Here is a 26,192-nt window from a genome sequence, read left to right as displayed (position 1 = left end):
TGATAAAAAAAAAACTCAAAGTAGAGGCATAATCAACGCTACTTAGTGGTCATATGAAATTTCGAAGAAGAATACGTAGGATGAAGAGTTCATCAAACTGGATATTCAAACAATACAAAATACATGGATTACAATGATTGTCTAAGTAGAGATGAGGAAGAAAGGCAACTAGATTTTATTACAGCATCGAAGGAATTTGTGAACCCACCGAACATAAAAAGGAGGGAGCAAACAAAGCGGATGAGAAAAAGGTTACCCCATGCAAAAAATGGAAGGCCAAAGCTAATCTTTGACGGGACTACATTTATCAAAACACACCTTATATAGGAGTACATCTTATATAAAAATCAACCCATGTGGAATGGTATGCAACATATATAGTACGTACTAGAGTCTAACATTATCTGATACAACGTACAGCAAGTATATTATGTGCATAAGCAAATCAATGAAGCCTCCTGAGCTTGATTTGTGCGCCGTGCTGTGGCTGCAGCATGCCAATGGGTAATGGTGCGTGTTTGTAGGCTGGTGAGAGCTCCAAGGAGAAACGTTGAAGGATCATGGCGAGCCCCATCTTAGCCTCGAGCAGTGCAAAGTTCTGTCCGATGCAGACCCGGGGGCCCCCACTAAACGGGAAGAAGGGTGCCGGCGTGTTCCTGGACCCGGAAGCTGTCGCCTTGGAGATTCCATCGGCAAACCTCTCTGGCCTGAACTCGTGCACGTCTGCCCCCCAGACGTCTTTGTCATGGTGGATGCACAACACAGGTATAGTCAGCATCACGCCAGCCGGGTACCTAATCCCGTCGACCTCCATCGGCTTGTATGTCCGGCGGTGGATCGCTGTTATCGGTGGGTAGAGCCGAAGCACCTCGTACAAAACCATGCTCACCTGCAAATGCAATCTGTTTCAGTACAACGACCGGATGACTTACCAATGAAGAAATTACCAAGGACTTACGGTTCTCAGGCGATTTAAACAGTCATAATCTGGGGTGCTGCTGCTGCCCAAGACCTGCAGGACCTCCTCCCTCGCGCGGTGCTGCCACTCCGGGTGCATGCACAGCAAGACCATAGTCCAAGTGAGCAGAGCCGATGTGGTCTCCGTGCCAGCAAAGTAGAACAGCTTGCACTCTCCGATCACCTCATCCGTCATGAGGCCGCCGCCGCCCCCTCTGCGGTGAGCCATGTTCGACTCCAGCAGCAGGCCAAGAAGATCATCGCTTGTACCTTGGCCAGTTCTCAGGTCCTCCTCTCTTTTCGCAATGAGGCCTTTCAGGATCCCCTCAACCTCGGCAGCGATCTGCTTCCTCCTTCGGTTAGTTCTCGTAGGCAAGGACCTGCATGCGCAAGAAATCCATCAATAAATGTATTGTAGACCAACAGAGCAGAGCATCACTAACTACTCCAATGCAGAATAAGAGTAACAGATTAAAGCTCACAAGTAACCAGGGAAGTATATCTTATTCAGGACAAGCACAGTGAGCTTAGCCTGCTCCCCCTGAAGCTCGAAAATCTTCCTTCCTTCAAGGTAGCTGCTGCCAAACGCGGCACGGGAGATAACATCCCCTGCCAGTCTCTGCATCTCAGACCAAACATCCACCTCAATTGTCTCATCATCCCTGGTGGCCATACTTTCCCATCCATCAACCAACTCGATGCAACATGCAGCAAAAGCAGGCAACATGCGCTGAAAGTTGAAGCCAAAGCTTTTCATTTTCACAAATTGAAACAACTATTAAATACTTAGCTAATAATTAATCATTGCCATGTTAACGATGGAAATATATGTCACCTTCAGCTTCTCTAGATGGAAAGCAGGGCTGATGATCCTACGATGTTTGGCCCATTTTTCACCCTCCTGGCTACTCACACCGTTGTGCAGCATCTTCAAAACATGGCTAAACATGAACTTCTCAAAATGCCCAAATTTGTTGGACAGAACTTTGTGCACCAGGTCAGGCTTAGTGATGGTTACCCTAGGCACAGGCCCAAACCAGCTGATGAACATCTCACCTGTAAATCAAGTGATTGAATGTTTTAAATAGCCCGCTGTGGAAAATAGCGGCAGCCTTCCAAAACAGCTATATTGGTGCTATAGTGGAGCAAAATGAGGCTATACCGGACAATTATACATGATTTCGTTTAGCGGAAAAATGCTCAAACAGCTATAGCGGTGCTAAAGCCAGCTCTTTAAAACTATGTGATTCTAACAATCAATGTATGTTTGCAGTATTTGCTGGATTGATACACGTATCTCTTGGGGTGCTTGTTAGGGACCCTGCAAATAACCTACCCCTGTATGTAACTATGTAGCAATGAAACCAGCATACAGCAGAGTGAATATAATGGTATGTGGTGCATTCTTTCCTCGGAATAGTGAGCTGAAGCAGAACTAACAGGTGAAAATTAAAGAAATGAAATGATATTCATTGAAGTATGAATAAGTGCAACATTTTGGGAATAATTTTACCAAAAGATAAAAAGCTCCAGCCAAGGAATCAATTTTGTACTGGCAGTAATGCTCAAGATTCAGAACATAGAAACTTGTGGCAAAACTTCGCATCGGTCCCCAAATTAACATATACTAGGAAACATAGAAATAATCTTCAACTCCTTGATTCAAAACAGTAGGACATAGGCAGGAATGGAACTATGGGAGACTGGGAGTGCCAAAAGATACCGCATTTGTCTGTATGAAAGATTCCCATACATGGATAGGGTGCGCACTAGCAGTGCGGTAGAATAGATTCCGACGCGGCTGAGGGAACCGCTCTAATTAAGGTGGAGGACGCGGCCGCGCCGTCCCGGGATCAATTCGGAGGGCTTCCCTGGCCGCCGGACGCGGGCCACCCTGAGCTGCCGCTCAGCGCACATCACCTCCGTGGAATGGCCAAGAGAGAGGAAGGCCAGGCTGCCGTCGCCGCTGGTGTTGGAACTTGTGATCGCCGCCGTGCGGAAGATCTCCGGCGCCATCCCACGGTGTAGTTGATGGAAGTCGGCCACATCTCAGCTTGGGAAACATGGGCTGTATTTCAGATGTAGTAGTATATAAAATATCTAGTTCCTGGAAACTCCATTTAGAGGCTAAGCTACGATAGAAGAAAAAAAAGGGGATGTGGAACTCCTAAAAGAAAAATCGTTAAAATCACAATTCTAGCTAGGGACTAAAACAGAGCGGAAAGGACAAAACTGGGTGGCACATTTATCTTCATATTTTTTGTGGTAGTAAAAAACAAATAAAAAACCAGGAAATAAATACGAAAACAGATACTGTCGAAAGAAGATGCACACAAAATACAGTACGGAGACAGAGCGAAAAGCAGATGTTTATCGAAACCAAGATACCACTTGAATCGTGAAAAAAAAATCAAGCAAAACAAGAAACCGACAAATCTTACCCCTAACCCTACTATTGATGCTCAGTATACTCGACAATATGGAAAGGGTCCAACCATGAAAGCTTCCTCGAAGTAACTAAGGGATTACTTGGTCTGCTTTGGGATGGGATTGACAAGGTCACATATTATGATAGTTGGAATAGGTCATGCACATCAAACCCTAAAACAAAAATTCCGTCTTAGAAGGAAACATAAATTATGTTTACACTTTTGTTGCTCGGACCACGATTGTTCTGTCTTTGCTTTTGTTTTTGTTTCTATCAAAATAATTCTATTTTGGTTTCTATTTCGAAAAATTCCCTTTCTATTTTCATATTTTCCAGTTCCATTTATGTATTTCCATGGAGAAGTCAGAAATTTTCCGCTCTATTTTCATCCCTAGTTTTAGAAAACGAACAAAGTGACCATCAACTTCCAAATACTTTTGGAAGGGAGAAACATATCTGGCTTCCTCCAAGTTGGGACTCATGAGGAGACCCAAAACTCAGTTTACACGTGCAGGAGGAGCAACCAACTACGTGTGTTGAAACTTCCAAACGCTCCACCTTGCGTCCCATCGTCCCCTCCCCCCGACCAAGTTCGGGGGCAGTAGGCTTATGTTGTTTTCCTGCCTTCGTCTCGCCACCATTCCGTACCTTCCCCACCTATTCTTTGTTGTGAATCGAGCTGCTGCTCAGCTAGTTACACTAGCTCCGGTGGTGTTAAAACCCTCTCCCGCCGCCAACACAGCTTCACCATCCTTAGATCCGTCTTTAGCCTGGGATGAGAGATGACCATGCTTTGACTGGTTTTGAAGACAAGGTGCAAAACTTTTCGTTTTTAGCCTAGTAGTGTATTTTGATAATTGTGTCACAGAATTGTAATGGTACCTGGCAACAGAGACGAGCCAGGATTACAAAAAAAGGGGGGCTAAATATGCATCACATAAGTTGGAGGGGGTAATAGCTAAAATTTGCCAAATTTAGGTGCCAAATCTGCAAATTTTAAAGGGATGTTTGTGAAAAATATTAATCATAGGGAGGCAGACTGTCCCCCGCTAGCCCTGGCCCTTCATGCCAAAGATATAATCGGGCAGTGTGTTCATGGCAAAGATATAATCGGGCAGTGTGTTTTAACAAACGCCGTAAAATAATGGTGTCCGTAAGCAAATTTTCGAAACAGGGGAGTGACTAGTTAGCTAAAACACAAGCAGAGCGGCGTAAAATAATTTCGAAACAGAGTGAGCCAAACACAAGGACAAGCAGAGCACACACCGTTTTCCTTGATGAGCTGATGGATCAGCGGCATCGCCCGCGGCGCGATGTCGTGGCAGCGCAGCGGCAGGGCCCGGGACCTGGCCTCGCGGTTGAGCCGCCCGTTGAGGGGCTCGTCGCCGGCCAGCGGGCGGTACGCCGTGCCACGGAGTCCCTGCGACCTCAGCGCCGCGCCCAGCCGCCGCGGCCTCCACCACGCCCACTCCAGCGCGCGCCCGGCGCACCAGCACGCCAGGACGGCGGTCACGGCGAGCATCAGAATCTGAGGAGACGCCCGCGGGAGAGCTGCCGCCGCCTCCTCCATGCCAAGTGACGCTCGTCCTACGCAGCTAGTGCCCATGCCCATGCTGGAAGGAAAAGAGGGGCACAGCGAGAAGCGAATAGAAGACAGAAATGGGCGGCCGTTGTTCGATCTGGCCAAGAAAAAAACCCCCAATCGATCTCATCCGATCGCGCGCCTCCCACCATGCCAACGTGCGTGCGTGGTTTCGCCTCCGGAACACCATGGCCGAGCCCTCCCCGGCCCAGCATCGCCACCGGCCGGAAACCGCGCAAGCGCCTCCGACCAAGTCGACATGGCCGCGCGCCTCCGCCGTGCCGGAGCATCACGGCAGGCCGCTCCCCTCCCCTCGCCGAGCAAGAGTCAAAGTCTAAGTCACAAAAGTCACACGCGCTCGCCACACGCGGACAGTAACAAAGGGTCTCTACTTATAGATGGAGAGGATTAGATGGAAGAAGAAGATGAGAAGCAATCCCGTCTCTGTTGGATAGCGATGGATGGAGGGACGGCTGAGATGATTCTTTTCAAAGATCCCTCAGTATGGATGACTGGCTAAGATGATTCTTGTCACGGATGGATGACTTGGAAGCCAGTCCACAAACCTCTAATTGCGTGCATGCCGTGGTACTAATTGTAGAGGCCTCGAGAGAGGAAGGATCAGGAACTAGTATTTGGTTTCCTTTGAAAATTTATTGCTTTCCTAGAATTCAGTGAGCAGATTCCTTCTTATTACTCATAGCTGCTTATCCATGCAAATCTGTTGCTCAGCTACATTGATGCATGGCACATAAATTATGGAGATCTGTTTAGGCATGCCATTCCCGGCCCTACGTCAATCATGTCATTTTGGAGATACGGAGAAAGCTGTCACCAGTAATATCCAAATATGACTAAATTCTATATTTGGGACACGCTGGTAAATCATTAATGAGTGAATTAGGATTTTATGCTGGATTACCACCAAATCAGTTGCTTGAGGAATCCCTGTTTTATAGGAATTTGGATACCCCGCTAGCTCTGATCTTGTAAATCATTGACGTTTACTATTCTACTCTTCCTAGGAGATTGGAAGAAATTAAAACATCATCGCTTCCTTGACCAACAGATAAGGTTGTGTTTGACCTAGGTGAGACGATTAGGGTTTTTGACTTAGGCGACTAGGGTTCCGGTTTGATCTCGATCTCTCTCAGGTCCTGGTTTCTTCTGGCTTCTCTTCCTGCTTGAAGATCTCGAGCGCGCCTCTTGCATGGTGTGTGGGTTGTGTCCAGACGGGACATGGGCTGCTGTTCGTGGGCAATCCATGGAGTTGTGTGCAAATTCATCTTCCGCCGCCGGCGGATCGGGGATCAAGAAACTGCAAGAAATTGACGACATGCTACACAGGATGGGTATTCATGAGGACGAGTGTGATGACCTAATATTTGAAGATCAAGTTGAGGCTCCGAAGGAGGGACTGAAGTGGATGGCTCTAGCAAAAGTTCATACAACCAAAAGTGGATGGCTCTAGCAAAAGCCCAGCAAAAGAGGTAGAAATTAAGGTTGTTTTTCACACTGCCATGTTGATGTCTTGCTCGCAGCGCCGCTCTTGCGCCTTGGCCATGCCAGACCGCCTCATCGCTGGCGCCAGATAAGAGCCAAGGTCATACGCATGTAGGTGCGGCTGCATGGGTCCTTACGATCTTATTCTTGCACACCCAAAGCTAGCTAGCTACTCTTTTTTCTTCTCTGCCCAAATACTTCGATCGATTGAGACATTGTAGCTATTTAGCTAGCTACTTTAACTCCAGTGCTTTCTGGCCCAAGTGATGCATCAAATTTTTCTTTGACAAATGAAATATTAGCTAAGGTAACTCATCCATGGAAGTATAGTTATCTCAAAATTTCGCAATTAAGTTTGCCTTTTTAGGGACATTCAGAACGCAAATGAAAATATGAACTATACCAGTGCACATAGCACAAAATAAAATAGTAGACAAGTAGAATGTGTAGACAAGTGAAAACAGCCAGACACAGAACAACGCTATGGCAAAAGAAAGCATCCAGTGGTCAGTGCCTACTTCAGCATTCCACATACTTTCAAACAGCAAGCTGAAGAAATCCTATAAGAATGTAGCCAAATATTTCAAACTTCACTCGACTCTTTGCCTAGATTAAATGGAACTACTTATGAAGCCAGTTAACCAATCAAAATTTTGGCTATACATTGCCTCTATTTCATACATTTAAACATGCACAGCAAATAGCTCACTTCAGCTAAGACAACAGTTCATACATCACAGGCAATGTTACATATAATCAACCAGAAAAATATCCAACAATCTCACAACGTTATGGAAAAGCCAAACTCCACAAAGGCTACAAACACGCACTAACAAGGCTGTGCTGACCTTCATTTCTATACATATGCAGCTTTAAAAATCAGGGGAAATACATGCATCAGCAGCTAAGGCACATACCAACTACTAAATAAGGAACACTGGTTATAGGTATCACAAGTAATGAAGCAACGACAGCCCATCCCATGGCTTCTTCACGGTCAGAAGCCATCCAATCAACAAACATAAGTGCTAACTGCAACGAGGTGAATGCTCATGTCGACATGGCGTCAAGGTTGCGCAAGGTTGGGGAGGAGTCATCCGCCTCCCAATCAATATCCCAGCAGTGTTCAGGGACTAAGCAACGGAGATCAGAGCTTCCATGACAAGCTGCTCGTGTTTGACATGGCTTTGTGATCGCCAGATTCACCATCTGGATGTGACATCCCTGGTTCTTTTCAGGGACTCTCATGGTTGTCGGATCGACACAGGGGATAATATCATCCTGAAAGCAGTGTGTTCTATTGGATGAGCAACCCACTCGCCCAAGGAAACACAAATGTCACCTACAACGCTGTAATGATAAAAGGGATTATGAGATGTTGATACGATAAGTGAATTTATTCATCATCCGAGTTGCTCTCAGAAGATAGACCATACACTAGAGTACAAGTGACTTCACCACAACAAACATTCCATGAAGCAGTAACTAGTAAGCGGTAAAGGAAATAAAAAGTCATGAAGCAAACATCTGAAACAATTCCAGAAGCCCCATTTATTCCAAGATTTTACCAAGAATTACATATTGATAATAATTTAGTGCAAGTTCCAAAATTAAGAGGGATAAATTAATAAAGCTATTAAAATGTTAGCAGATACTATATGTTTACATGCCAGGGAAGGGAGGAGGTGTCCTGTCTCCCAATTTATATCAGGGACTGAGCTCTGGAGGTCACGGCTTCTACGATAAGCTGCGGGAAAAATGAAGAACCATCTGTTAAAATGTTGAAATACTTGTTACCGTCATTCCAAATTCATAAATATCTGGTAGGTTATAGGAACACTAGTAGGCAATAACAGAAGGCAACATACAGGAGCTGGGACCAACACTTCCATTCAAGAGCATGAAAAGGCAGTAAGATGAAATAAAATGGACCAAAGGTCAGACAGCCCAAGTACCAAACCATAGATATCGTGACATCGCCAGGGTCTTCTAGCTTTGTTCCTTCCAAGTGATGCATCAGGTTCCAGCAATTGCTTGCTCTAGTCGCCATCTGCTCCTCATTCTCCCTAGACAATAAAAAACATCATGGTTAGTCTCTAGAGCATAATTATCAAGACTAAATTAATTTCGACACTAGGCAACACCCGTGCATATCTACTACAGGCTAGCATGTTTGGTTTCTTGAAATGGCTTCACTTATGTGTAAGCTGAGAAAGACTAAGAAAAACAGTAGGTAGTCAAAGTACACAAGTAGGTACAAGCAGAATGAGATGCCCAGGTGAAGCTGAAATAACACGGAGCAAATCTAGCTAGTCAAAGAGCCAAATGCTCCCAGGTCTAGGACCTCAATCTATGTGTAGCTGAGTACATATATATGAACATGGCACAACGACAAGATCTTCAATAGCATAAATTTGTTTTGTGGACATACTAGATAGAAGTCAGCTTGCCACCTAATCAAGTATTCATGCATATCCAGCTTCTCGATGCAATAACTATACTGGGTCATTATACTGAAAAAAGTTATCACATGGAGAGAACAAGCACTAATCAGATACAACATAAAGCGCACATTCGAAGCAAGAATATTCAGACTGTTTGCCAACAGATAATTGGCAGGTGAGCAGAGGGACAATGCGGAGATGTTACATTTTGTTTGGGCATGTGCATCAAACAAAGTAGTAGTTAATAACAAGAAAGGAATACTGGAAGTAGACAGAGAAGTATTTGGATCTGCACATGAAAACATAATAGACACCAAATACAAAACATGCAAACTTGAGATCCATGTTTTCTCACAGTAGACATAAGCGGATCTGATCCAGCCAGCCTTGTGGCAATCATGTCAACACGTTTCAACGAGCTCACCTGCTCGAAAATCGGCCAGCAATGGAGGGCCACCGGACCAAGGACTAGGAACGCAGCCAGATCCTCTGTGGCATTCATGTCGATGAGTTTACACCAGAGAGGGGAGGAGTCATCCGCCTCCTAGCCATAGACCCAATGACAAACTGCGCAAAAAAAAATCCACAGATAAATCATATTTTGCAATGCCGTCTATCGATAACCAGCAATGGAAAAGGGATAATAAGGAAAAAAATTATTAAAACTAGATATTCCAAGTCTGAGACCATGGATATGATACAGGTTGCTCATTATGTAACTTTAATCAACAACTAGCATCATACTATATGAAACTGAATTCACATGAACACTGCCATACATATTCAAGTCAATTCCGAGTAAATAATCAAAGACAAATCACAACAGAAAAATATCAAATGTCTCAGCCAAATTGCCATAATCGAGGCTCATAGTAGTAGCAAGGAAGCAAAAATCAATCCATGCCCAGGAAGACTACTACCTTATATACAAGAAGGTACATAAGATGTTTCATTTCATTCAAGGATAAATTTGTAGCTTAGCGATCTTATTCACTCCATGAGCATTTAATCCATGGAGCCGATGAACATTAGATTTACCTGGGTTGCGTTATCTAAGGTAACCTCCCAACAGGTGCACGAGCAGTTTCTCAGATCAGATGCCTGGTTGCAGTACAAAGGTGTTGTCAACACAGGGAAGTTCATGTTTGACATGACTTTCTGATCACCAGATTCACTAGCTGGGATGTGACTTCCCTGGATCTTTTCAGGGACTCACTCGCGTTAGTCAGGTTGACATCCAGAGAGTTGTACGCTCTGTTGGATGAGCAACCCACTCATCCAAGGAAACAACAGTGTCACCTAAGATGTTGTAATGAAAAAAAGGATGATGAGATGTCAATATGATAAATGAATTCATACATCATCGTAGTTTCTCTTAGAAGATAGAGTACAAGCTACTTGACTAGGACAAACATTTCATACAACATTAACTAGTAAGAGGAAAAGGTAATAAAAAAATCATGAAGCAAACATATGGATCCATTCCAGAAGCAAACTTCATACATATCTAGGATGCAGTAGCAACAGGAAACCCTAGTAAGCAACAATAGAAAGCAGCACACAGGAACTAGGACCAACACATTCAATCAAGAGCATGAGAAGGCACTATTAGGTTTATGCCTTGGATAATTTATGATTTTCCACACTTTTCTCTAAAATTTGATTACTTGCTAGCAAATAATCAAATTGGAAGAGAAGTGTGGCAAATAGTCAAATCTCCCATTGGTGGATGGGTGAAGATAAAATAAAACGGAGGAAAGAGACATGTCAAGTGCCAAGGCATACGTATTATGACATCGCTGGAGTCTTCTAGCTTTTTTCCATCAAACTGATGCATCAGGTTCCAACTATAGCTTACTCAAGCCGTCATCTACTCCTCATTGTCCTTGCACAAGAAAAAGTTTTATGGTCAGTCTCTAGAGCAGAACTATCAAGAATAAATTAATTTGTACACTAGGCAGCATCCGTGCATCCACTAAGGGATAACAACTTTGTTTCCTTCAAATGGCTTCAATTATGTGTAACCTGAGAAACTACACAAGTAGGTATATGGAGAATGAGATGCCCAGGTGAAACTGAAGTAACATTGAGCAAATCTAGCTAGTCAATTGAGGTCCAAGTTTCCACGGTTGACATAGCCGGATCTGATCCAGCCAGCCTTGTGGCAATCCTATCGACAAGTTTCATCGAGCTCACCTGCTCGTAAATCAACCAGCAAAGGATGGCTGATAGACCAAGGACTAGGAAGGCCGTCATCCCCTCTGTGGCAATCATGTCGACGAGTTTGCACCGGAGAGGGGAGGATTCGTCAGCCTCCTATCGATAGACCACATGATGAGCTGTGCAAAAAATTCCACATATTAATCAAACTTTTCAATACCGTCTATCTACAACCAGCAATGCAAAAGGGATAATAAGAAAAAAAAAACAATAACTAGATATTCCAGGTCTGAGACCATACATGCACCACAGGTTGCTTATAGACATAAAGAATACATATAGCAATGCTACCGAGGCCATTCCACCTTCAATGATAGTGAATATGCAACATCAAATGTAATTTCGAAAATGATGCCAGGACTTCGTCATCACAAGCGTATGCAGAAGCAATCAAGCATAAACATCCATTTATCTAACTTTAATCAACAGCCAGCATCATACTAGCATATGGAACTGAATTAACATGAACACTAACATACATATTCAAGTCAATTCCGAGCAAAATAAAACAAAGACAAATCACAATATAAAATATCAAATCTTTCGGCCAAATAGTAATAATCGAGGCTAATAGTAGTAGCAAGGAAGCAAATCAATCTATGCCCGGACAGACTACTACATTATTACATAAAGGTAAGACAACAATTTCATTTCATTTCAAGATAAATCTGTACTTAGCTAGCCATCGTATACACTCCATGGGCATTCAACCATGGAGCCGATGAATAGATTTACCTGGGTTGCATTGTCCATGGTAACCTCCCCACAGGTCCAGGTACAGTTACTCAGATCAGTTGACTGGTTGTAGTACAAAGGCTTTGCCAACGCAGTGAAGTTTCCGTTTGACACAAATATTTGATCACCATATTCACTAGCTGGGATGTGACTTCCCTGGTTCTTTTCAGGGAATCACTCACGGTGGTTGGGTCAACACAGGGTATAATGCCATCCAGTTAGCAGTGTGTTCTGTTGGATGAGCAGCCCACTCGTCCAACGAAACACAAGTGTCACCAACGACGCTATAATGAAAATAAAAATTATGAGACGTTGATATGATAAGTGAATTCATATCATCATCAGAGTTGCTCTTGGAAGAAAAGTACCAGACAGTAGTGTATAAGTAACTTGATGAGGACAAATATTGCATGCAACAGCAACTAGTAAGCGGTAAAGGAAATAAAAATCATGAAGCAAAAATATGGCTCTATTCCAGAAGCCCCATTTATTCCCAGGGTTTACCAAGAATTACATATTGATAGTAATTTAATACAAGTTTCGAAACAAACAGAAATAACTTAATAAAGCTACAAAAATGTAAGCAGATATATGTTTACATGCAAGAGATGGCACTAGATGCCATAATTGTACTCTGCAAGGCAAAAATAAAGTATGGCATAGTAAAGTAATCAAAAGCCACTATTTACTACTATCACCTAATGGCTGCAATTTTGTATTCGAACTTAGCCCTTTTTTATTCCAGGTATCTTAAAAGACTGAAATTATGAGAACATAAGACATTGGACAAGTATTCACCATATCTACTTAGCAGTGATGGGTAATTGAGTAGTGACAGGACTGACGTGACCATGACCCAAATACAGTATTATTGTGGATATACATTTGCATTACAGCAAGACTCACGCGGTCTACATATATTTGCAAGATTAGGTAGTCTATTGATGGATTGATGATGGCACTACATCGTGTCATATCATGTGTAATAATCTACAAAAGACACTTTATTTCACAACATAGTTATAAATAAGCCGGTCATCTACCATATGAATATGAATATTATTTTGACCACAATGCAGCTAACAGAAACATTCACATAATGACTTCACACAACAACTTTTTTGTGGACATATTAACCGCAAGGAACTAATGGTAAGTGTGATCATAGGAGACAACTGGAGTACATACTTGCGGGAAAGAAGGAATACACCACAATGGATAAAGGTCCAAGCGACTAGTATCCATCCAACAACAACCAACCAACAAAACATTGGAAAATGTTTGTGCCGGCCATGCCTGCTACCATCAAGCTTGTCGCTGTTCTACCTCCATACCAGCCAAGCGCAGTAAGTCCGTATCGCTCTCACTCACCTCAACAACCTGCATAAAAGCGGAAAAAAGTTTGAACTTGCCAAGAGAGTGACTGTTTCTCATGAGCATATGAATGGATATCCATACACCAAATCAAGTAAAGTTTCATATTTATAGACCATGGATATTCCAGGTCTGAGACCATGGATGCAATACAGCTTGCTTATAGACTGAAATAAGACATTAACAGGCCTTTCCACCTTCAATAATAGTGAATAATGCAACATCAAATTTGATTTTGAAAATAATACCAAGACTCAGTCATCACAAGCATATGCAACAGCAAGCAAGCATACATATCCATTATGTAACATAATCAACAGCTAGCATCATACTAGCATATGAAACTAAATTCACATCAACACTACCATGCATATTCAAGTCAATTCTGAGTAAATAAATCAAAGACAAATCACAGAAGAAACATATGAAATCTCTTGGCCAAGTTGTCACAATCAAGGCTCATAGTAGTAGCAAGGAAGCAAATCAATCCATTCCCAGGTACATCAGCTGTTTCATTTCATTCCTGGATAAATCTGTAGCTTAGCCATCTTATCCACTCCATGGCCATTTAACCCATGGAGCCAATGAACCATAGATTTACGTGGGTTGCGTTATCCAAGGTAACCTCCCCACGGGTGCACATGTGGTTACTCGGATCAGTTCACTGGTTGTAGTACAAAGGTGTTGCCAACGTAGGAAAGTTCCTGTTTGACATGACTTTGTGATCACCAGAGATTCACAAGATGGGATGTGACTTCCCTGGTTCTTCAGGGACTCACTCGCGTTAGTCGGGTCCACACAGGGGATAATGTCATCCAGAGAGTAGTGTGTTCTATTGGATGACCAACCCACTCATCCATGGAAACACAAGTGTCAACTACGACGTTGTAATGAAAAAAAAAAGAATTACGAGATGTCAATATTATAAGTGAATTCATTTGGCATCGTAGTAGCAGTAACTAATACAAGCTAAAGAAAATAAAAAAAAAATCATGAAGCAGACAGATGGATTTATTCCAGAAGCCCCCATTTATTCCTAGCTTTTATGAAGAATTACATATTGGCCATAATTTAGTACAGAGTACAAGTTTTCAAACAAAGAGGAATGACTTAATAAAGCTAGAAAAATGTTAGCGTTTACATGCCAGAGATGGCAATAGAGCCATAGTACTCTGCTATTCGAAAAATGTATGACATAGTAAAGTAACCAAAAGTCAATATTTACTACGTATCACCTATTGGATGCAATTTTGTATTCAAACTAAGCCCTTCCTTATATTTAAGCTATCCTAAAAGACTGAAATAATGAGAACAGAAGACACTGGACAGGTATTCACCATATGTAACCATATGTACTTAGCAGTTATGAGTAATTATGCAGTGACAGTGACTGATGTTACCATGACCCAAATCCAGGATTACGGTGGATATACATTTGCATTGCAGTAAAACTCATGTGGTTTACATATGTGTAATGATCTATAAAAGACTCTTAACTTCACAATATAGTTATTTAAGCCGGTCATCTACCATTTGAATATAAATATTAGTTTGACTATAGTGCAGGTAACAGAAACATTTATAGGTCGAACCACTTCATGCAACAATTTTTGTGTACATATTAACCACAAGGAACTAATGAAAAGTGTGATGATAGGAGACAGGTGGAGTACATACTTATGCCGAAGAAGACAGGGTTAAGGGTCCCACTGACTAGTATCCATAGAACAACAACCAAACGACACAAAAATTGGAAAAAATGAGAGAAAATCAGCACCTCGAATAACATCGATCCCGGGAATTCTTAATGCTCCCTCCGGTCCATATTAATGGACTCAACTTTGCCTAGATTCCTATATATCTAGTAAAGTTTTTTTAGACTAGATGCATGCGAATCTAGACAAAGTTGAGTCCATTAATATAGAGCCGAGGGAGTACATCAACCATGACAAGATAATTGACCTTTGGAGCTTGTAAAGTTTCATATAACTAACAGGAAAGTCGCCAACTTGAATAGCATTGATCCCGAGGGAATGCTCATTACATCAACCACAACATGATAATTAACGTCTCAGCTAAGGCTCTTCAAGAGGCATAAATATAGTGGCAAATATAGCTCAGGAACTTTAAGATAGACCAAAAGCAGTTTCACATATCATACATCTAAATAAAATGATGTATTTAGTCGGCTATCAACTCGTTGAACAACAGCATTACTGGTTCTCAGTTAGTTGGTTTTTGTGACCAATTAAAGGAAAGGAAACAAGATGGAAATATCACTTCTTGGGGTACTCGTTACGGGCAAGCCCTGTGTCATTTGTGCTACTAGTATATAACATGATGCAAAAGAAAATATCAGCGGGTTATTTGTGAGAGATGAAACCACATTATGATAGTAATAGGTAAACAAAACAAAACAACCAGGATATAAAAACAATCATTCACAGTGTCCTTTCTACCATGTTGAGGTTCTGCCAAGAAATTCTGTAAATCATCCATAAACCTGTAATGCTATATTTTATGGAGCATCCATAGAAGGAAGCAATCTCTGGCGATTCCACTGGCAAAAAATATGGCCGCCTTTATGATTAAAACTACTGAAAGAAAGGTTGTAAATAGTTAAGCAACAAGGTGGCTTTAAATTCTTTGGTTGTATCCAAATCTGAGAGGAAACCAAAAGAATCAACAGTGTGCATTTTAATTGTTCACAAACAATGGAGAAACCGTCAAATGAGGAGGGAATCAACGGACACTAAAATGTTAGTGCACTAAATAAAATAGAGCTAGTTATTAATTAGAAAAGATGTAGAATAATAAAGCTAGTTATTAATTCAAAAAGATGTAGAAATTTAGTTTTTGCAATTGCCTGTGATCTCTTGCCTGCATACTCCTGATAGTTTTTACATCACAGAGCATGTAGAGGAGAAAAAGGGGGAGAGGAAGATACACACCTAAACCATGCAGCCAGAGCGGAGGCAAAGCAAGAAGCAGGCCAAGCCAAGGTTTGGCCAGGACTACAATCGCACACAAGGCCCAGGAGGCCATGACCAGCAACGTCGAAGCCATAAGTGGCGGTATGGATGGGGGTTCCTCACTGAATGTCTTCAGCTTGGCTATTGGAAACGGGTTCTTATGAAGAACACCGTGCATCTCCCAACAATGCCGCCGTTAGGAATAGATCCCCTGCCAGCACAAGCATTTAATTGATTAGAACTACAAGATTCCAACCAAGTTTAATACTTGCACAATGATTGTTTCTACTATGAAATGGAAGACTGATGTCAATAATTAAGACATAAAAGTTTGTAATAAAGAATGAAAGATTTTGGGGACACTCTCAACATAAAAAAAAACTTCTGTGGGCTGCAGCAGTAGAACTCAGAAGAGATAACTCGAAATTGAGGTCCAGGCTCAGTTTTGGCACTGTAGATTTGCAAGCTAAAAGGCACAAAGTGGTCCTTCAACTTTCAGAACGGATAGATCAAAAAATCTTTGGAGCACCTTCTCTCCCTTGCAAGATAGGGAGAATGTATGCTTGTTCCTACAATTTATACCAGGACAAATAATCGAATACCATGAGAAACCAGAATCAAATAATTGCAAGAGTGCCCATGTGTTTTTAATCCAACCATATGGATAAAAACATGTTACACAGAAAACCAAGGTCAAACAAGAAAATTGCGTACATAATTGAGTATTGGGTGAGTACTAGTTATTTTACATGAGCACCTTGTTAAGAACAATATAAGACTGCTGAAAGATGCTTCTACCAGCGCGTTACGGATGCAAGGCGAGGAGTGGCTTTCCTAATAAATGTGCAAGAAAGAGATGGACCTGCTTATCTTAATTGCTCATGGGAGTTTTATGATACTGGAGAGAAAGAACCAGGAGAAAAACACAAGGCATCATTGATGTTCTTTCCAAGCTACATAATAAGCTAATATAAGCACTTAGTTTTCACAAGGTTCAAAAAAGCGCTGAGCGCTAAGCGAGCGGTGAGGCTCAGCCTAGAGGAACTACAGCTTAGGCGAGCTTAAGCGCCGCTTAAGCGTGCAAGATAAAAGCGTACAAACAGGGGCTGGGAAGCGTACAAACAGAGAACAAACTATATAATATGTTTAAATTTTGCTACAATTGCAAGAATGCCAGCTGGATCAATGTCAATTTCTTGACGATACCTACAAATTGCAAGAAAATCTTAAGCTTAGCAGCAACAAAATACCAACTGCAGCAATCAACTAAGCTAACTCCATTAATTAATTAGTAGCAGCAACAACCTAGCAGCAGATATCATCTACAGTTCATTAGTTAGTACAACCTTAGCAGTAGCAACCTAGCAGCACATACACGAGCGGGCTAGCAAGCAGCATCCCAAATCATAATAGATCGATTCATCTACAACAGTCTGCAGATAGCACCACACCAACGCAGCACATACACACAGGACACAGCAGCACGCCAGTAGCACATACACGTGAAGGAGTACCTGAGGGCCGAGGCATGACGGACGGCGGAGACGAGGTCAACCTCGATCTGGGCCTCGGGCGCCTGGGCAGAGAGGGGATGAGCGGGACGGGCAGCCTGCTTGGAGGAGGGGAGAGACATCCCACCGGCCTAGAGGAAGAGGTGAGAGACATCCCACCGGCCTAGAGGAGGGAGAGACATCCCACCGGCCTAGAGGAAGAGGGGAGAGACATCCCACCGGCCTAGAGGGCACTGGAGCGCAGCAGCAAGGGTGTGCCGCCGCTGCTTCTCTCCCTGTCTCTCTTTGTGTCTCGTGTGCGGGGGAATGATCCATTGGGGTGCCCAGGAACCCTATATTCTACTTGTCCCTCCCACCTACCCTTAATTTTTCACTTTCCCGCCGGCGACCATGGACGCTCAACACTGCGCTTTCCTTCGCTTCTGCCCGCTTCTGCGCGCTTAGGTGATGCTCATCGCCTAATCACAACACTTAATCGCACTCAGCGCCTAACCTCCCGCTCAGGCCTGAAACGAAGCGGTATTCCACTACTTCGCTATAATCCCCGCTTAAGTGCGCCTGAGCGTACACTTTTTTAAACGTTGAGTTTTCATGGAAAAAAGGGAGGTCTGATTATCAAAAAGTATCTATAGGGTAGTAACCCAATACAAAAACTGCAGAAAGGCTACAGTAACATGAAACATAGCTTTTGAAAAGCTTGACTTCATTAGAGAGAAAAAAGAGCCAAAAGCTTTTAAATTTTAGCTAGCAATCACCATAAGCTCAAACCTAACCAAGCTGGTTGGCAATTTGAGGAAGAAAAAGTAAAACAACACATAATCCAAAGGAAACAAAAAGGTAAACTCAAGATGAGAAGATACTGAAAAGCATGTGCACAGCAAGAAAGGTTAAAAAGAGGACCGTATTATCTTAGGAATAAGCAGAGAAAAGCTTTCACCGAAACTAGAAGTGTCAAACCATGAACAAAAGTGTATCAAAGAAATGGGGACTTCAACCCGAATAAGATTAGAAGTGGAGGTGCATAGTTTAACAATTTAGAATGTTGTGAGACTGCTTTCCTATCAGTAAGATCTGCTCATGTAAAACATTACATAAGCCTCCAAGTATAGTAACAAAGCTCAATCGGAATCAGAGAAGGACAGGTCAGAATTCTTTCTGATTCACAACTGCCTTCCGAGCACAACCAATATATATTAGAACCCACTTATATGAAAGCTAAGAAAGTCCACAAAAAAAACAAGTCTGAGCTTGCGAAGAGACTAGTTGTTTCTCATGAGAATATTGATATCCATATACCAAATCAAGTGAAGTTTCATATAGCAGAGAAATTCGGCACCTTGAATAACATTGAACCACAGGGAATGCTTAATATATCAACCAGGACAAGATAATTGACGTTTCAGCTGAGGAGCTTGTAAAGTTTCATATAACTAACAGGAAAATCCCCACCTCCAATATCATTGATCCTCGGGGAATGCTCAATACATCAACCAGGAAAAGATAATTGTTGTTTCAGCTAAGGAGCCTCATGCGGCATAAATAAAGTGGCAAATATAGCTCGGGAATTTAAGATTGACCACATCAACAGTTCCACACATCATGCTTAAAAAACTCGTATGCATCTAGACGATTATCAACTCGTCAATACACCAGCATTACTTGTTCTCCATTAATTGGTTTTTGCGACCAATAAAAGGAAGAGAAAACAAGATGGAAATATCACTTCTTGGAATACTCGTTACAATCAAGCCATGTGCCATTTGAGCTACTAGTATATAACATGATGGACAAGAAAATATCAGTGGGTTAATCGTGACAGACGAAACCAAATTCTGATAGTAATCAGGGAAACTAAACAAAACAATTAGGCAAAAAAAAAAACGAACCAATAATGTGGTTGCTACCAACAAGGTAAAAAAAAGACATGAATTCTAACGTTAACCTAAATATAAAATAGATTTGAGTTAGATTGGTTATCCTTCTTTTAGAGGTTGTCATATGTTCCCAATACAAATCTGAAGTAAGATTTTTTTTATAAAGTACATGTTGATGCAACAGAAATGAATACGCAGCCAGACACTGTACCTTGCATATCTGAGTATTGGTCATATATTGAAATGTACCGCTCTTTTGTGAAATGGTTAGAGATTGAGTTTGGGAATCACAAGCTGGTTGGGAGCTGTCTTTTCTTTGGCTGAACTTGAAGCAGTGCATGCCTTCAATGCAGCCAAAACGTCACCTTTCAGAAGAGTCCCACATGGACATGATGCCTTCAGCAAGGAGATCTTAAGACCATGTTACTTGATGAGCGTCTTAGCTGTTGGGCTGATGTGTCTCAATTCTAGGCTTTGTTCAGTGGCATCAACTTCAATACTTTGTGATGCACTTCCACTTGCCTGATCCTCTTCATGCTGACCTCTAAAGGAGGTATCCGCAGGCATCTTTGCAATATCCTTGGAGTCTTCAACCTTCAAACGGACATGACATAAGTACTGCTGACATTAAAATGAAATGGCCAGTGAACAAAAAACCACCAGTCAAGCATGGAGCTATACCGTGAAAAAAAAAAACGGGATGTCCAACCTAAACATAGTTTGAACCTTCTGGTACTAAAATCTTGGCCAGATACCTGCAACATTGAAGGAGTTGAACCAAAAAATGAAGGTTTATCCTAGTACAGGTTACAGATATACGCATGATTATAGAAGGTCACATGCACAGAAGAATAACATAAGAGGCAGCACAAATTATGCATAAATGAATAAGTTTAGAACAAGAACTCAATACTGTATGTACACCAATTGAACAAAAAATAGACTTCAAGCCAAATAAGATTAGAAGTGGATGAGCTCGGTTTAACAGTTTTGAATGTTGTGAGTTTGCCTTCATATTAGAACTTCACAGGTAGACGAGAAAATTTTACAGAAGCCTTCAAGTATATTATAATAAAGCTCAATCGGAATCATCGAAGGCACGTGTCAGAATTATTTCCATGCAAGAAAAGTAGAGATGCCCAGTTTAACAGTTAGCATTTCTCATGTTAAAAAGAAAAACACCACCGCTACCTACAAAATTTGTCAAAATTGAAATCAGAAACAGAAAAGGAACTGAATGAATAAGATATTTTATTCTAAGCAGAGACACTGAGTTCAATGGCTTTTAATGGTTTGAGATTGTGTTCATATTAATACCACTTCTTAGGTTAACAAGAAACACATCAGCGCAAGTTCCAAATTTTGCAAATAACTTAAAACAACAAAAGAAAAGGAACAGAGAAATAATGATATTTTCTAAGCAGGTATAAGTAGTTCAATCTTGTCTTCGCATTAGTAAGCACTTGTGTAGTTAACAAGAAAAACATCACCGCGGTCTCCAGATTTTGTAAAAAGCTAAACCAGACTCAAAAAACGATTATGAACAAAAAAGTTTATATTTTTCTAAGCAGCGAAGAATTCTCCACATCACGAAAAGAATAGTAAGAAGCGAAGCAGAGGTTCGCCATTGTAAAATAAAATATAATAGGCCAAAACATGTACCAGAATAAAGGGGCTTAACCCTCTACCCAAGACAACATGAATGAAGGTACAATTATAAAACGATCACATCACAATGAAATATGAAGGGGCACAGGTGACAACACAAAGGTCACTAGTTGTCTAGACGGCTTCTGCAAATTAGAGAAAACATGTGTATAATTTGAACATTGTGCAAACATGTACATACATCCAGACTGGCCTCAAGACACCGACTTTTCCTAGAAAGGTATCTTACGGAAACCCTGCTCTCTCCTAGCCTATTCCTTGCATTTGGCAAGAACACACAACAGATCACCATTTGCAGAAACCATGCATAGGAAATCAGTAGGGTTGAAGAGAGTGGGATTACCTCATCCAAGCAGCAGGACGCGAGGACGACAGTGTTCTCTCTAGCGGCACCAGCAGCGCCCCTCATCCGCTGCCAAGAGAGATCACCACCGGTCTCTACTACGGCGCGAGAGACAAGTGGAAGGTTGGCTCCAGGGGTTCATCCACCACCTATGCTGATGCCGAGCCATAAACCGCAGCCACAGGTATCTGCAATAAGTTAGTAAGGAAACCTTGGTGAAAACCAAAACGACTAGTAAGTAATTGCTTCAAACAAGAATAATTGAGTGAAGGAAAAAAGAATTGAGTTGTTTACATGATAAGATGACAAGTTTCTAATTGAGTGAAGGAATCCGTTTCGCTCCCCATGCTCCTCCAGCGCATGAGTTTGCAGGCAAGGATCAATAAACCAGTGGTTGGTTCTGAATCGAATTCTGAAGTTTGCAGTAAGAAAATGTTCAGCACTAGAACCATTTGATTGCCTGGAGATGGTGAGGCTGGTGGCTGTGTATAGCTGGATGGCGGAGAGGTAGGACATGGCCAAGGAGGCGGACGAGCACAGCGAGGCCGTATGCGCTGCTCTCAGCAAAGTGCTCCCACAGGTCAGCCAACGCCAAGTAGTCCACCGCAGCTCTACTCTTCTCCGTGTCCGGCCCATCCAAGCGTTCCTGGTAACCAAAAACAAAGATTGAAAATTTCAGAGTAGAGCAGAGCCATTGAATTTTCTGAAAATAAAATAGAGAACTCGCTGCGCATGGTTTAAACGTTGTAACCCATTCAACCAGGAAGAAAATTAGGACACAAATCTACTACCGTAAGCAAAACAGAGTGCATACAATTGTCACTTTAAAAAAGCTATTAGTTCTTCAAGGAGATTGCAAGGCGGCTTAAACTCCGAGGATAGGTACAAATTTTAAACTGTAGAGCTTCTTTTCTTCTTAATGTTGGAGATAGGTGGTTAGATTATCTGAACCTGTTAGTATACATAAGGCCTTGCATAAACGACTGGGTGACATACACGTGCAGTCTGATAACTTCATGAAGATACAAGATTACCAATGTGAAACCATAGTTGTGAGGTACATGTATAAATTCAGTAGAATATTAGGCACATCTAAATGTACCTATCATTTCTGGTCAGCGGCATTTGCACACTTAGCTCATTAATATGAGCAGTCTACTATGGCATCATATCAGGTAAAGAATTAGATTGAGTAGTGAGAAATAGGCGAAAAAAGCAAGATCAACCCACTGTCCGCTAATCATACCCCACTCTCCACTAACCATATCACACACTGTCGAAGCAAACAATTATGCAAGTACTTGTCCCAAATCAATTGTTTATCAAACATAAAACTGCAGACCAATACGCATCTGAGGCAAATCTGAATACATCCATGGAAAGCTAGGCGGACGGAGATTATATGTAACCCACAGAGAGTATTTTCACCCAACGTGATAGATAGCAACGGCGTTTGGAAGGATGCTCACCGGGACTGGGAGGCAGCAGCGGGACAGAGAGGTGGATGGCGCGCGGCGGGAGCAGCAGGTCCAGCCTCCAAGGATGTTGCCGGCGCACGTGGGGAGAAGATCAGGGAGGTGGTCGCCGGCTGCAGCATCCTGGTGAGGCCACCACCACACCAGGCCTTCCTCCGTCGATCCCCCTGGCGGTGTCCGGCGGCGCCGAGAGCCACATGGTCTGCCCGCCCTTGTTGTCCTTGTTGCTCGGACGGCCACCACCAGGAGCCCCGCGAGCAAAGACGGCGGCCACAACCTGGAGCCCCGCAGGCATGGCCAGCGGCCACCACCAGGAGCCCCGCGAGCAAGGACGGCGGCCACAACCTGGAGCCCCGCAGGCATGGCCGGCGGCCACCACCAGGAGCCCCGCGAGCCAACACCCCTCCAGGAATCCATTGCACTCCCCATGCTTCTCCTGTATGTAAGTTGTCAGGCAAGGATCAACAAACCAGTGGTCGGTTCCAAATCGAATTCTGAAGTTTGCAATAAGAAAATGCTCAGTACTAGAACCATTTGATTACCTGGAGATGGTGAGGCTGGTGGCTGTGTATAGCTGGATGGCGGAGAGGTAGGACATGGCCGAGGAGGTGGACAAGCACGGCGAGGCCATAGGCGCTGCTCTCAGCAAAGTGCTCCCACAGGTCAGCCGACGCCAAGTGGTCCACCGCAGCTCTACTATTCTCCGTGTCCGGCCCGTCAAGCATTCCTGGTAACCAAAAACAATGATTGAAAATTTCAGCGTAGAGCAGAGCCCTTGAATTTTCAGGAAAAATCAGAGAGCTCGCTGCCCATGGTCAAAACGTTGGGGTTACACAAGTAACCCATTCAATTAGGAACCAAAGAAGGACAGAGATGTACTACTGTAAGCAAAACAGAGTGCATACAATTTTCAGTTAAAAAAGGCTATTGGTTCTTCAAGGAGATCACAAGGCGGCTTAAACTCTGATGATAAGCACAAATTTTAAAATGTAGAGCTTCTTTTCTTCTTAATGTTGGAGATAGCTGGTTAAATTATCTGAATATATCTGAACCTGTTATTCTACATAAGGCATGCATAAACTGCTGGGTGACATACACGTGCAGTATGCTAACTTCATGGAGATACAAGATTAATATGAGCAGTCTAGTAGTATGGCATCATATCAGGTAAAGAATTAGATTGACTAGTGAGAAATATAGTCGTGTCCTACAGGAGAAAGCAAGATGAACCCACTGTCCGCTAATCATACCCCACTCTGCACTAACCATATCACACAGTCGAAGCAAACAGTTATGCAACAACAAGTGACCCAAATCATCAATTCTTCAACGGACTGCAGACCAATACGCACATGTGAGGCAAATCTGAATACATCCCTGGAAAGTAAGGTGAAGGAACATTACTTCTGACCCACAAAAGAGTATTTCACCCAACGTGATGAATAGCAAGGGGATTTGGAAGGATTTGCTCACCGGGACTGGGAGGCAGCATCGGGACAGAGAGGTGGATGGCGCGCGGCGGGAGCAGCAGGTCCAGCCTCCAGGGATTTTGCCGGCGCGCGTGGGGAGAAGATGGGGGAGGTGGTCGCCGGCTGCAGCATCCGTCGGTCCGCCCTGCCGGCGTCCTCCGTCGATCCCCCCTGCCGGCGTCCGGCGGCGCCGACAGCCACGGCCTGGCCGCCCTTGTTTTCCTTGTTGCTCGGACGGCCTCCACCAGCAGGATCCCCGCGCGCGAGCAAGGACGGCGGCCACAGCCAGGAGCCCCGCAGGCATGGGCGGCGGCCACCACCGGGATCCCCGCGCGCGAGCATCCTCTTCCGTTGGGTATTCGTCCAGGAGGCGGGTCGGCGCTGCGGTGAGGATTTTGGGGAGCGGCGGAGGGTGCCCGGCAATGGAGGGAGGGGCCACGGCGAGAGGGAGGCGGCGGAGCGAGTGTGCCGGCGGCGAGATGGATCAGGGAGAGGAGGCGTCGGGGAATGAATCCTGAGATCGAAGTCGCAATTAGTGTGAGGGTTTGCGGGCGTATCGAACAGGTTGGGTTCAGCAACGCAATTAGTGTGAGTCTAATTAGCGCCTCGGGACCTGAGACAAATATATGCACGGCTTTGATCGTTGGATTCAGCCCAGATGGACGGCTCGAATCGAGTTTAACAGGACGATCCACATGTACGCAATTAGTGTGATCTAATTGGCTCAAGGAATTCGGGGTGAGTGGCACCCCCTTCGCCAACCTCAAAAATATTCCCACCTCTACGCCAACCTCAAAATCTCTTGCGCTCCTCCATCTCCAAAATAAATATACTACGTATATAGATCTTTCACTTGCGTTGTCCACGTCCTAACATTGCCGTTAATTCTGAATTTGAGCTCCTCAACCAGCACAAGCTAATCTAGCTAGGTGATGAATTGCAATGTGGTCATACTTCCACCCGCTTCATCTACATTATGCATGTCGTTGGAGATAGCTTTAAACTTCCAATGATTGTTCTTCGAAAGGTCTCATCAGGGACAAATTCCGTTGAGGCGGCGATGAGTCGACTTGGGATGACAAGGATTCTAGTGTAGGCGTGCATACCTTGAGTGAAGCGTCGGTGGGTTGACGGTAGCAGAGGACCTACGGCGGAGTCGAGACCACGGAACATGCATCGGTGTGATGTCAATTTATCCCGTTGATAGGCTATGCGGAGTCGAACACAAACTAAGAAGACTCCCATAGCTAGAAAACCTTGCAGCCGAAATGCTAGATTCTAGCTAGGTGCATGCTTTGTTTAGAACCTCGCGACACCGAAGGCGGGAATACCACCGCATGAACTTGGGGGGTATACGTACACCAAACACAAATTAAAGGCCTTGACACCTCGAGTGAAGATACGGTGGGTTGATGGTGCCGAAGGACCTATATCGGAGTCGATACCACGACACATGCACCGATATGATGTCCATTTCACCCATAAATAGGCTATACATGCGTAGTCGAACGCAAACCAATACAACGCGAAAGGGAAACCTCGAGCCAAATGAAAGACTCTAGTTGGGTGCATGTGTTCCGTTGAGAACCCCTCATGACACCGATGGTGGGAAGACCACCGGATGAATCGAGGGGGTA

The 26,192-nt window shown here is 43.4% G+C and overlaps 2 protein-coding genes across 12 annotated transcripts; both read right to left on the bottom strand.

Moving 5' to 3' along the window:
* Window positions 1-266: 266 nt before the first annotated feature.
* Window positions 267-5,310, bottom strand: LOC127325977 (cytochrome P450 CYP72A616-like). Of its 3 annotated transcripts, none has more exons than XM_051352787.2 (5): window positions 4,652-5,310; window positions 1,793-2,013; window positions 1,440-1,687; window positions 959-1,337; window positions 267-889 (listed from the first exon to the last, which is right to left on the bottom strand). In XM_051352787.2, exons 1-5 carry the CDS (start codon window positions 4,995-4,997, stop codon window positions 446-448), a joined length of 1,638 nt encoding a protein of 545 aa, XP_051208747.1. In that variant the 5' UTR covers window positions 4,998-5,310; the 3' UTR covers window positions 267-445. The 3 variants fall into 3 exon arrangements, with proteins under 3 accessions (XP_051208747.1, XP_051208748.1, XP_071682198.1); XM_051352788.2 differs by lacking the exon at window positions 4,652-5,310 and adding an exon at window positions 2,681-3,062; XM_071826097.1 differs by lacking the exon at window positions 4,652-5,310 and adding an exon at window positions 2,711-3,061.
* A 1,890-nt stretch (window positions 5,311-7,200) lies between these two features.
* On the bottom strand, window positions 7,201-25,124 carry LOC127325979 (uncharacterized). 9 transcript variants are annotated; one of them, XM_071826052.1, is made up of 18 exons: window positions 24,560-25,124; window positions 23,629-23,813; window positions 23,081-23,522; window positions 22,073-22,257; window positions 21,906-21,966; window positions 21,612-21,799; window positions 20,282-20,355; window positions 19,812-20,194; window positions 16,195-16,426; window positions 13,058-13,249; window positions 11,870-12,153; window positions 11,111-11,253; window positions 10,700-10,799; window positions 9,953-10,213; window positions 9,339-9,481; window positions 8,426-8,536; window positions 8,137-8,217; window positions 7,201-7,820 (listed from the first exon to the last, which is right to left on the bottom strand). In XM_071826052.1, the coding sequence occupies exons 1-6, from the start codon at window positions 24,857-24,859 to the stop codon at window positions 21,761-21,763; spliced, it is 1,212 nt and encodes a 403-aa protein (XP_071682153.1). In that variant the 5' UTR covers window positions 24,860-25,124; the 3' UTR covers window positions 7,201-7,820; window positions 8,137-8,217; window positions 8,426-8,536; window positions 9,339-9,481; window positions 9,953-10,213; window positions 10,700-10,799; window positions 11,111-11,253; window positions 11,870-12,153; window positions 13,058-13,249; window positions 16,195-16,426; window positions 19,812-20,194; window positions 20,282-20,355; window positions 21,612-21,760. The 9 variants fall into 9 exon arrangements, with proteins under 9 accessions (XP_071682153.1, XP_071682155.1, XP_071682158.1 ...); XM_071826054.1 differs by having other exon boundaries at window positions 8,141-8,217; XM_071826057.1 differs by having other exon boundaries at window positions 8,431-8,536.
* Between the last annotated feature and the right edge of the window lie 1,068 nt (window positions 25,125-26,192).

The sequence above is a fragment of the Lolium perenne genome, chromosome 1 (assembly GCF_019359855.2).
Source record: "Lolium perenne isolate Kyuss_39 chromosome 1, Kyuss_2.0, whole genome shotgun sequence".
In the NCBI taxonomy this organism is placed as follows: domain Eukaryota; kingdom Viridiplantae; phylum Streptophyta; class Magnoliopsida; order Poales; family Poaceae; genus Lolium; species Lolium perenne.
Note: the sequence above shows the minus strand (reverse complement) of the source record. Positions and strands in the feature narration are given on the sequence as shown.